General features: G+C 41.0%; 1 protein-coding gene across 15 annotated transcripts in view; it reads left to right on the top strand.

Moving 5' to 3' along the window:
• Positions 1–12,621, top strand: part of PHLDB2 (pleckstrin homology like domain family B member 2) — a 220,868-nt gene that overhangs the window by 99,375 nt on the left and 108,872 nt on the right. For 10 of the 15 annotated variants that reach the window (XM_059392001.1, XM_059391998.1, XM_059391990.1 and 7 more), the window contains one exon: positions 6,060–6,176. The exons of 2 other annotated variants lie outside the window; for them this stretch is intronic. In XM_059392001.1, coding sequence (XP_059247984.1) covers positions 6,113–6,176 — 64 coding nt within the window. In that variant the 5' untranslated portion in view covers positions 6,060–6,112. Of the gene's footprint in view, positions 1–6,059; positions 6,177–12,621 lie in introns of those variants that run through there. 3 more of the 15 variants (XM_059391989.1, XM_059391988.1, XM_059392003.1) reach the window with 2 other exon arrangements.

Raw genomic sequence — 12,621 nt, 5'->3', positions numbered from 1 at the left:
CACCTCTCCTTCCAATTTCCCCCAACTCCCTTCTCCTCTCTAACTCCCCATGTCCTCCATGCTATTTGTCATGCTCCACAAATAAGTGAAACCATACGATAATTGACTCTCTCTGCTTGACTTATTTCACTCAGCATAATCTCTTCCAGTCCCGTCCATGTTGCTACAAAAGTTGGATATTCATCCTTTCTGATGGAGGCATAATACTCCATAGTGTAGATGGACCACATCTTCCTTATCCATTCGTCTGTTGAATGGCATCTTGGTTTTTTCCACAGTTTGGCGACCATGGCCATTGCTGCTATAAACATTGGGGTACAGATGGCCCTTCTTTTCACATCTGTATCTTTGGGGCAAATACCCACTAGTGCAATTGCAGAGTCATAGGGAAGCTCTATTTTTAATTTCTTGAGGAATCTCCACACTATTCTCCAAAGTGGCTGCACCAACCTGCATTCCCACCAACAGTGCAAGAGGGTTCCCCTTTCTCCACATCCTCTCCAACACATGTTGTTTCCTGTCTTGCTAATTTTGGCCATTCTAACTGGTGTAAGGTGGTATCTCAATGTGGTTTTAATTTGAATCTCCATGATGGCTAGTGATGATGAACATTTTTTCATGTGTCTGATAGCCATTTGTATGTCTTCATTGGAGAAGTGCCTGTTCATATCTTCTGCCCATTTTTTGATATGATTATCTGTTTTGAGTGTGTTGAGTTTGAGGAGTTCTTTATAGATTCTGGATACCAACCTTTTGTCTGTACTGTCATTTGCAAATATCTTCTCCCATTCTGTGGCTTGCCTCTTTGTTTTGTTGACTGTCTCCTTTGCTGTGCAGAAGCTTTTGATCTTGATGAAGTCCCAAAAGTTCATTTTCGCTTTTGTTTCCTTTGCCTTTGGAGACATATCTTGAAAGAAGTTGCTGTGGCTGATATCGAAGAGGTTACTACCTATGTTCTCCTCTAGGATTCTGATGGATTCCTGTCTCACGTTGAGGTCTTTTATCCATTTTGAGTTTATCTTTGTGTACGGTGTAAGAAAATGGTTGAGTTTCATTCTTCTACATATAGCTGTCCAGTTTTCCCAGCACCATTTATTGAAGAGACTTTTTTCCACTGTACATTTTCTCCTGTTTTGTTGAAGATTATTTGACCATAGAGTTAAGGGTCCATATCTGGCTCTCTACTCTGTTCCACTGGTCTATGTGACTGTTTTTAAGCCAATACCATGATGTCTTGGTGATTACAGCTTTGTTGTAAAGCTTGAAATCAGGTAATGTGTTATTGCCAGTTTTACTTTTGTTTTTCAACATTTCCTTAGCAATTCGGGGTCTCTTCTGATTCCATACAAATTTTAGGATTATTTGCTCCAGCTCTTTGAAGAATTTTGATTGGAATGGCACTAAAAGGATAGATTGCTCTAGGCAGTATAGACATTTTAGCAATGTTTATTCTTCCAATCCGAGATCATGGAATGGTCTTCCATCTTTTTGTGTCTTCTTCAATTTCTTTCATGGGTGTTCTGTAGTTCCTTGAGTATAGATCCTTTACCTCTTTGGTTAGGTTTATTCCCAGGTATCTTATGGCTCTTGGTGCTATAGTAAATGGAATCGATTCTCTAATTTCCCTTTCTGTATTTTCATTGTTAGTATATAAGAAAGCCACTGATTTCTGTACATTGACTTTGTATCCTGCCACGTTACTGAATTGCTGTATGAGTTCTAGTAGTTTGGGGGTGGAGTCTTTGGGGGTTTTCCATATAAAGAATCATGCCATCTGCGAAGAGAGAGAGTTTGACTTCTTCACTGCCAATTTGGATAACTTTTATTTCTCTTTGTTGTTTGATTGCTGTTGCTAGGACTTCTAATACCATATTGAACAAGAGTGGTGAGAGTGGGCATCCTTGTCATGTTTCTGATCTCAGCGGGAAGGCTGCAAGCTTTTTCCCATTGAGGTTGATATTTGCTGTGGGTCTTTCATAGATAGATTTTATGAAGTTCAGGAATGTTCCCTCTATCCCTATACTTTGAAGCGTTTTAATCAGGAACGGATGCTGGATTTTGTCAAATGCTTTTTCTGCATCAATTGAGAGGAACATGTGGTTCTTCTCTCAATATATATTTTTTTTATTTGACAGACAGAGATCACAAGTAGGCAGAGAGGCAGGCAGGGGTGGGGGTGGGGTGGGGAAGCTGGCTCCCTGCTGAGCAGAGAGACTGATACAGGACTCTATCCCAGGACCCTGAGATCATCACCTGAGCTAAAGGCAGAGGTTTAACCCACTGAGCTACCCAGGCACCCAAGACCTTTTTTTTTTTTTAAAAGATTTTATTCATTTGTCAGAGAGAGAGAGAGAGCACAAGCAGGGGGAGCAGCAGGCAGAGGGAGAAGCAAGCTCCCTGCTGAAGAAGAAACCCAATGCAGGATTCTATCCCAGGACCCTGAGATCACTACCTGGGCCCAAGCCAAAGGCAGGTGCTTAACCAGCTGAGCCACCCAGGCGTCCCTCTAGGTCTAAATATTTTGTCTCTGTTTCTTTCTTGCTATTAACCTTGAACAAGTTCCTTACATTTTTCTGAACTTCAATTGTATTGTCTGCAAAATAATGGAAAAGTACCTAATATATATGTGTGTTTGTGGCAAAGATTAAAAGAGATAATGTAAATGAAACCCTTAGCATGATGCTTGGCTTGTGAATCCTCAAACGTAATGGCTATTATTATCATTATCTGGTCTTCAGAGGTGTTCCTTAGCTCTTGCCTCTATCCATAGTCCTTTCCTCAGACCCAGAGCTTCTTTTTTTTTTTTTAAACAAATTACTGAGATTTAATTCCTATACCATACAATTCATCCATTTAAAGTATAGACTTCAATGGTTTTTTAAATGTATTCGCAGAATGTTCCACAATCTAATTTTAGAACATTTCTGTTAACCCCAAAAATAAACTTTTTTTTTTAGATTTTATTCATTTATCTGACAGACAGAGATCACAAGTAGTCAGAGAGGCAGGCAGAGAGAGAGAGGAGGAAGCAGGCTCCCTTCTGAGCCGAGAGCCCAATGTGGGGCTCGATCCCAGGACCCTGGGATCATGACCTGAGACAAAGGCAGAGGCTTTAACCCACTGAGCCACCCAGGTGCCCCAACCCCCAAAATAATAAACTTTATACCCATTATCAGTCACTTCCTACCCCGACCTTTCCCCCAGAGCCAGCTCCAGTCTACTTTCTGTCTTTATAGACTTGCCTGTTCTGGACATTCTATACAAATAGAATCATATCATATAAGATGTGGTCTTTTGTGACTGGATTTTTTCACTCAGCATAATATTTTCAAGGTTTGTCTGTGTTGGAGCATCCTTTCTTTTTTATTGCCAAGTAATATCCCATTATACAGATCTACCACATTTCATTTATCCATTCACCTGTTGGAGGACATGTGGGTTGTTTCTGCTTTTTGTTTCTTATGAATAATAGTGATACAGACATTGGTATGCAAGTCATGTGTGAATATATGTTTTCATTTCTTTGGGGTATACACTTATAAGTAGAATTGTTGGAACTTACGGCAACTCCATGTTTAATCATTTGAGAAACTGCCACATTGTTTTCCAAAGTGGCATTTTGTTTTTCCAGAAGCTCCTTGCATGTATCCTGTCCAACACTTGTTATTATCTGTCTTTTTATTAAAGCCACCCCCATGGGTGGAAAGTGGTATCCCATTGTGGTATTGACATGTTTTTCCCTAATGATTAATGATGTTCAGCATCTTTTCATCTGCTTAATGGCTATTTGTATATCTTCTCTGGAGAAATTCAGATCCTGTGACCATTTTGATTTTTAAGAATCCTTTGACATTCCAGATTACATGTTCCTTATCAGATGTATGATTTGCAAATATTCTCTACCATTCTGTGGGTTGTTTTTTTCCTTTCTTGATGACATTATTTGTGGCACAAAGTTTTTCAAGCTTTTTTTTTTTTTTAGTATTTTATTTATTTGACAGAGAGAGATCACAACTAGGCAGAGAGGCAAGCAGAGAGAGAGGAGGAAGCAGGCTCCCTGCGGAGCAAAGAGCCTGATGCAGGGCTCAATCCCAGAACCCCAGGATCATGACCTGAGCCGAAGGCAGAGGCCCCAACCCACTGAGCCATCCAGACGCCTCCAAGCTTCTTTTTAATATAACTTTGGAAGACTATGTTTCAGCATTTATCTCCTACAAAAATGTTCAAGCTGATGGACTCTCCATGGGAGACTTGGTCTTGTACTTCCCTGATAATCATGAGGCCCTCATCAAGTAAAAATCCTCAGCTTTTAATGCTTCTGGCCATGGTCATTGATCTATGTAGGCATTGTCCTCATCACCTTTCCTCTATGAACTCTGTTGAAAGGAGGAGCACTTCTTCTAGTCAAGGCCAATCCTCTAGCTGGGTTCTTGACACAGTCCTTACTCTCTCTCCCACAACCTTGCTCATCACTTCATCTCCCTCCCTTCTAGATCTTTACCATTTCCCTCTTTATCTTCTCTCAACATATGAGCCAGCCTAACTTGACTATTTTGAGAAGAAGCAAAGCTTCTCATGATCTGACCCTCCAAATTTCCACCTCTAGCCATGATCTCTACCCTGCACTTTGCCTGGATGCTTTACTGACATATTCCAAATCAACACATCCAAAACTGAATTCCCTTCCTCACTCTACATCTGCTCCACTTCCAGTATTTCCATTCTTAGATAATGGCATCATCATCTATCAGCTACCAAAATCACACCATACTCTCCCATACCTTTCTTCCAGTACCAATAAATCATCTTGAGTTATCTTGTGCTGATAATATATCTATCTCTATGCCTATGCCTATTTCTAGATCTATATGTATATCACAGTCTGAACCTTGTTATCTTAAACAAATGCCCTACTTTAGTTTCTTAATGTCTCTTCCTAGAAATATTGCATAGACCTCTAACTGGTCTTTCTGCCTCTAGTTCTTAAAATCCATCCTCCTTAATATACCAAGAATAATTTAAACAAAACCCAATACTCTTTCAGCATCTTAATAGTAGCTGAGGGCTGTTACCTTACAAAGTAACATGCATTATTGACTTTTAATAACTCTTTTATTTGTCCTAAGTGTTAGGTCTCTCATCTGTGAAATGGGAATAGTAATACTTAGTCTTAGAGCCACTGTGAAAATTAGATGAGAAATATTTGGCATAGCAGGTGCACAATAAATTGGATCCCTTACATGACGGTGGGACCACATCACCTCCTGGGGCACCTCTGAGTCTGCAGAGAAAATTGGACTCATGAGAGTTGAGAAAGACATGACTTAAAGTCAAGAGCTCCTTGGGGAGCTCTTAAGAACAAAGACATTGGTTCCCTTCTCTATAATATGAGATTTTGTAAAAGTTAAAAGATATAATAAAGACTAAGTACCTAATAGGATGGTTGGCAAAGCATGGGATGAAAAACAGAAAATAAGAAACAACAAAACCCAAGCTGGGACAACTATGTTGAGAAACTGACTGTTCTGTCTAAATATGCTTGTTTGCTGGCATCTGTTTTTTTAAATCTGTAACAATTCTACCCAAAGAGGTGTGTGTGTGTGTGTGTGTGTGTGTGTATGTGTGTGTGTTTTAAGGATTTTATTTATTTATTTGAGAAAGACTGAGAATGAGAGAGAGAGAGAAAGTGCATGAGCAGGGGGAGGGGCAGAGGGAGAAGGAGAAACAGACTTCCTGCTGAACAGGGAACCTGACGGGGGCTCTATCCCAGGATCCTGAGATCACGACCTGTGCTGAAGGCAGACACCTAACCAACTGACAACTGAGCCACCCAGGCTCCCTGCCTCCTCCCCCCACTGTCAAAGTGTGCTGTTGCTGGTGATGGGGTTTAAATCTGTCATTCTAAAGGGTCGCCTGCAGTGGGATTAGAAGATGATCAAGGATGTCTGTTTTTCAAATTCAACAGCCACTCATGTTCCCCATATGTTAGCTCTGTTGACCTTCAGTTTTCAGAGGTTGCCTTGACTTCCCAGTCCTGGTACTTTTCTTTTCTCACCAAGTACAGGCCGGCATCGATCCCAGTTTCTCTTCTGAGATTCAGCAGAAGTTCCTGATGGAGGAAGGCAATACCCAGAGAGAGGAGCCTGAGCAGGAGGGAGCTGACAAAGTGGCTACCGGTAAGAACTCTCAGTGTGCACGTCATTGATGGAGATTGTCGATAAATATTCACCAGTACCTACTCTCCATCATACCTACTAGAAATGATCTGGCATTTTCCAGCATAAATTCAAGAGTCCAGCAAGCACGAGAAAAATCTCTGCAGGCTGGCAAACCTTGCCTAGAGCTTCAGCCCTGTGCTTACTTACCTCACTGAAGACATGTTGAGGTCTGTTTAGACCAGAGGTTAGAATGACAAGCAGGCCAAAGTAGCTGGTGTGGAGAGGTCTTTTTCAGTGACTCCTCGGTCATTCAAAAATTAAAGCCAACACAGAAAAAGCTGAGACGGGATGCACAGAGAAAGGTGTCCCATCTTTTAGGCTCTCTTAGAGGAGCAGCGGATTTTGCTGCCTCTTCCAGGAGGGCAGAGGTCCCACGCAGCCATTCCCATCACAGGGCTGGTAGTGGCTGTTGAAATCTTTGTAATGTATTCCCCCATATTCAAAACAGAATGAGGGGACTCAAAAATGTCTATTTTCCTCATTATTTTTGATTCTACCTCAGATGATCAAGTCATGGGCCAGGACAGGGAAAGGTCTACTGAGGGATATGCTGGGGACCACGTGTCAGTTAACCTCACTAGTGTTTCCCTACCATGAGCTGTTACATGTCTGCACTGCCAAGTCCTCTTCTGTGAAGGGAGGGTGATTTCATGTTGGATTTAATTTTTCATTGACTCATTCTGCAAAGTCCTAGACATAGGAGGTAAAATAGAAAGTTTCTGTATCAGTCTAGGTTCTCCAAAGAACCACAATCTCTCTCTGTATATATACACATATATACATATATATGGGTGGGGTGGGGAGAGATTGATGGATTGATTTTATAGAATTGTCGCCTACAGTTGTGAAGCTTAGCAGGTCTGGAAATCACAGGCTGGAAATCCAGGCAACGTTTCTATGCGATAGCCTTGAGGAGAATTTCTTCTTCCTTGGGAAACCTCAATCTTTGCTCTTAAATTCTCTACGAATGTATGAGACCTAATCACATTATAGAAAGCAATTGCTTTACTCAAAGTCTATTGATTTAAATGTTAATCATAGTCCCCCCCCCCAAAAAAAAAAACTTCATAGTGACATTTAGACTGTTGTTTGACCAGTCTAACCATAGCCTAGCAAAGCTGGCACAAAATTAACCATCACTGCCTTCTTACTTGACCAAGGCCAGGGATAAAGTTGGGAAAAGCTTTCTGGAAAGTATGTTTTCTGAACTATTGCTGCTTATTAAGAAAGAATGAGTATGACGCATGCAAAAAGCCACAAGTAGTGTACTGAGATTGAAAGCAGCCCTCTCTGCAGGCTGGGGGGTAGGAAATGGTCAAGCTACCCGCTAGGAAAATAACCTGACCTAACCAAATGGTTTGTTTTCTGTTTATTTGCTTAATGAGAAGCTGAGGGTTCTGGATTTATTTTAGCCTAATGTCTTGATGGAGTCACTGAGGAATTCTTAAGCACTGAGGTGATGAGATTAGATTTTCAGTATTCAATACCAGTTCATGCTGTTCTCAATAAGTACACGATGTGTCTACGATGTCTGAAATACTATGGGAAGCCCAGGTCGTATAATGGTGATTCGCATGGAGGAGTCCCTGATTTCAAAGCTTGGGATTCTAGTGGGGACCTAGTGGGAAAAAGGACAAATGAAATAGTTATGAATTTTAGGTGAGTGCTCTTGAGACTGGAGGCTTGATTTGGAAGCTTACAATTTCAATGTCTGCCTACACCTGTCCCACTGGGCCATGATGTTCCTGTCCTAAGTGCAAACTTCAAATACTGAGTAATCCCTCAGTGATAGCCCCATAACCTCATCCCTCCTCCTGCCCAAATACTTTTGATACTTTCTCTCTTTCTGAACTGTGTATCTTAGCTTTCCCTTTAGACTCTTTCCATCTTCCTTTGCCTTGGGTGAGCCTTGCCAACCACACTCCACTGTCTCTCTAGCTTCAGGTCCAATGAAATCATATCTTCCCTATGCCCCGGGCTTGCTCCTGGGCTCCTTCTCTAGGAGTGAAGTTAAGAATACAAGGAGATCAATGAAGGTAAAGGGAATGGAGAAAAGAGATCTACTGACAGACATTTAAGAGGTAAAGATGATCTGGTTTGGCAATGGATTAGTAACAGGGGTTGGGGAAATAAGACTGAAGACATTTTCCAGACTGGGGGGATTGGATGACTGAATGTAAAGGGTGACTTTTCATTTAATTATGGACTATAAAAAGGAGGAGAGTTGAGAGATGTACGTGGAATAAGGAAATGATGATTTGGGGACACCGGGTCTGCTGTGCCCAAGGGACTCCCTGTAAAGGTGTACAGTATGTGATCACCACCTTCCTTCTTGTGTACCCCTCAACCCTCTTCTTTCTCGTACTAAGGACTGTGACAGCAACAGCTGGAAGAGAAAAAGAGAGGTTGATATTTCCAATAGAATCAAAGCATTCAACTATTTATGGAGTCCTAGAGAATTTAACCTGAAATGCTAATAGCTCATTAGAGCTAAAACTTTCTTTTGAGATCTAATTATCAATGAGTTATTAATTAGGGGTAATGTTGCTCTCCATCCATATGGATCCTTCAAAACTGACTGTGTAAGGAATTTTCCACCTGGATAGTCACTTTGATGAACTTCACAAGCCAGATGGGATGGGGGAAAAAACTAGCGTGAGTAATAGGAAAACAATAAATCACATCAGGGTTTGTCTTGATGCCTATCAGTGTGAATGGACAAGAGGAATGGGGAGCACTTAGGTGATTTCCCCCCACCAGCACTCCTGCTGTTGGGGATCCTCAAACTTTATCCAGGCTTTTTTGTAGAGGAAACAGAGGAAGAGCTACTTTTCTGCCAGCAGGCTTGGGATAGGGGGAGAGAAATGAACCCTTTGAAAGTATCGACATTTGCCTTCTTGACTGGCAAATTCATTTCAAAGTATGTAAGTTTTCTCTTGTACTGTATGGGGTTGATAAGACTTTTATAAAAGCTGTAATATTACTTACTAGAGGCACAATATATTCATCAACTGATGTTCAAGTTCTGGAGATTCTTATGTCAATCTTATAAATACAAGACTAATATCAGGAATCAACCTCTTGAACAATCAGAGAAAGACCTTTTAAATAGAGTTTCTTTTGGTTCCTGTTTGAGAAAGAGCAAAGGAATACCATCTTCTTTAGGCATAACTGTAACTCATGTAAACTTGGTTCTTGGCAAAAGCCAGAAATTCAAATGACTCTAGAAGAACTGTTTTAGTCATAAACATAAACTATCTGTATCTTAGTCATAAACATGGCTATCTGTATCTCAGAACTAAATGCCTCAAACAACCACATACAACTTCCTGAGTGCTGACACTCAATCTCTAGCCAGCGTTGAGTTCTAAACACAAATGTTTTCATTAGCTGTCTTAACTCCCCCAGAGAGAAACAGTGCAATTATCCCCATAATGTGAAACATTATAAAAAAGGTCAAGTGAGTAGCCCCAGACCCCCGGTGACACAGCTGGCTCCCTGGAATATTAAAGCATTGACTTTCCAGTCCAACACTTGGCCCAACAGCCCAAAGGTACCTGTTCTGTGCTCATTTCTGTGAGCCTCTTTTGATCTGTAACTATGGAATCATCCTAACCCGAGGAAAAGAATGGCAGTGAGGAGTGGACAGAGAGATTTGGTGTCTTGACTGAGCCTTTAGTGAATATGCGACTGCGCAGCCTTGACTCGGATTGACAGCTTTGCTTAACATGTGAGGAAAGAGAATCCTATGGCTTTACTGGAGTCTTCAAACTCTGTGGCTGGAGCTCATCTTTCTCTTTCATCCAGACCCATATAATCAGTGTCCACTTCCTACACAGCCGCCGGCTCTTCCTGTATTTGTCCAGCAAGGAGGAGCCAGTGCAAGTTTAGAGCAAGGAAATGACCTAACTAAAATAGTATTAGACATGAAATCTAAAATCCAAAGCCCTATTCTTCCCCTCCCCCCCATAGCTGGCCCCAACTCCCCCGTGTCGTCTCTCACGCTTCCATCCGTGTGGGATGCCCTGCTTCTCTAGTCCGCCTGGGCTTCTTTATGAACGCTCTCTCTTCTGTCTAGAAGGGACCTTTCTCCATAGAAAGATCACATGTGTTGTCTTCCTTGATAGACTCACTGGGTAGAGAGAAACCCTTCCCTGAACCCACTTGTATCACTTTTTTACAGTATGTTTTATTGTATGTTACCATGTTACAGTTCCCTGCTTGGCAGTAAACTTCTTATCTAGAGCCACATAATAAATGATTTATTTTAGCTCTATCTTCCACTCATCCGGGCATATCATGTGGAACACAGTAGATGCTTAGTAAATTTTCCTTCGTGTTTAACATTCCTCATGTGCTGAATCCCGTCTGCTGCTCTGAGTTGGCAGAAGTCTCTAGAGCAGCGAGGTCTGTCTAGATCCAACACATCAATCTGAGCCCTTATCCCTATCCAACAGGCTCAGAGAAGTACGCTATATCCTGTCCTATCATATTATATAGCATACCATAGCCTAACATGTCATGAAGGAATTTGAAGTCAAGGAATGAGATAACTGGTGAAATGGTGAGAGTCAGATGAAAGGGAACACAAAGGGGAGAGGCAGACAGGCTAAGCTCCCTGCATTACGCAGGAGCGGTGTTCATGGGGGTACTGCTGTTCTCTGTGATGGGCAGATAAGCTACAAAAAAAACCCAAGGCTGTCATGCAGGAAAAGTCGACCAATTCAGGCTCTTTGAATGATTAGAAAAATGGCCCTGATAAACACTGCTGGGATAGGTTAATCTAAAGTCTCTCTCTTTCTCTCTGTCTCTGTCTCTCTCTGTCTCTCTGTCTCTCTCTCTCTCTCTCACACACACACACACACACACACGCACGCGCGCACACACACGCGCGCGCACACACACACACACACACCCACCCAGCATCCTTTTCCTGCCTGATTCCAGTACAAACTCACAGACAAGGTTGGAGACAGGGCTGAAAGAGAACATCTGATGCAGAAATTAATCAGATGGTCCATGTGTATTTAGATTACTCTCATAATTGGAGAAGCAATCTTAATAGTTTGAACATAAAGCCGTACACAGGGATAAATTCCCACCTTAGCTTTAGTTAATTTTATGGCATTAATTTGAAGAGCCAATGTGTTGTGTCTACTTCATATATTTAAAAACATATTTGAGAACACAGAGTAAAGTCCAAATATCCAGTAAGGTTATTGGAATAAAAATACATCAAAGATGTAAAAAAAAAAAAAAAGTAGTAGGAAACAAAATCTTTATTTCCATGATACAATCATTTAATGACTTTGAGCTTCCTGGCAACCAGGATACAAAGGGAAACATGGGTTTACATAGTTCTCCTTAACGACGAATGCAAATCCACTGTGAAAATAGATGAAATACCTTTTCTAAGAAATGAAAGAACATCGACTTTTTAAGAGAGAGAAAATGTATCCTAGTACTAAATTCTAAAATGAGTTTATGGTGGGGAACCCGACTTACATAGGATAGTACAAACGAAAGGCTTGATGCCAGTGACAACAGTTCCACAAGAGAAGGTAAATTAGGTTGGAAATTTCTCTTTTGGTCAGGACTTCATGCTGAGTGAAATACACCAGACACAGAAAGAAAAAAACCTGCATTATCTCACTTATATGTGGAATCTACAAAGAGTTGATTACAGAGAAGCAGAGAGCAGAAAGGAGATAACCAGAGACAGGGAGGTGGGGAACATGGGGAGATGTTGGCCAAAGAGTATGGAGTTAAAGTTAAAGTATAAATAAGTCTGGAGATCTAAGGTGTAGCAGGCTGACTAGAGTTAATAATATTGTATTGAATATTGGACAGTTGATAAAAGGGTAGATTTCTGGTGTTCTTACCCCCTCACAAATAAGGTAGCTATGTGACAAGATGTGTTTGTTAGTTTGCCTGTAGTAATCCTTTCATTATTTGTATGACCATCAAATAATCATGTTATATACCTTGAATATAAAGCATTTTTATTTTTTAAAAAGGAAAAAAAACCTATACTTTCAAATGCTCCCTGTGTGCTAGCTGTCTCCTGTCAAAAGCATGGTGCCCTTATCACATCACATTCATTCATTAAAATATGAGTTGGGTGTTATTAGTCTCATTTTTTCAGGAAAGAAATTTGTTTTTCAATAAAAGTAAATAACACATTCCAACAGGGCTGAGTCCGGGTTTAAACCCAGGTCTGTCTGACTCCCATTCAGTGATCTTACCACTGCACTCTGCAAATAAAAACATCTTGGTTCTTTATATAGGCATGTTATTAAAGAGAACATCAGTACAAATAATTGGACTGGGGTTGAGGATGGCCCAAGTTAATAGCTACAAACATGTGTTACGCTATCACTACAGAGAGGCGAAGAGATGTGCA

Source organism: Mustela nigripes, chromosome 2 (genome assembly GCF_022355385.1).
Source record: "Mustela nigripes isolate SB6536 chromosome 2, MUSNIG.SB6536, whole genome shotgun sequence".
In the NCBI taxonomy this organism is placed as follows: Eukaryota; Metazoa; Chordata; class Mammalia; order Carnivora; family Mustelidae; genus Mustela; species Mustela nigripes.
The sequence above is the reverse complement of the archived record's forward strand: the minus strand, read 5'-3'. Positions and strand labels throughout refer to the sequence as shown.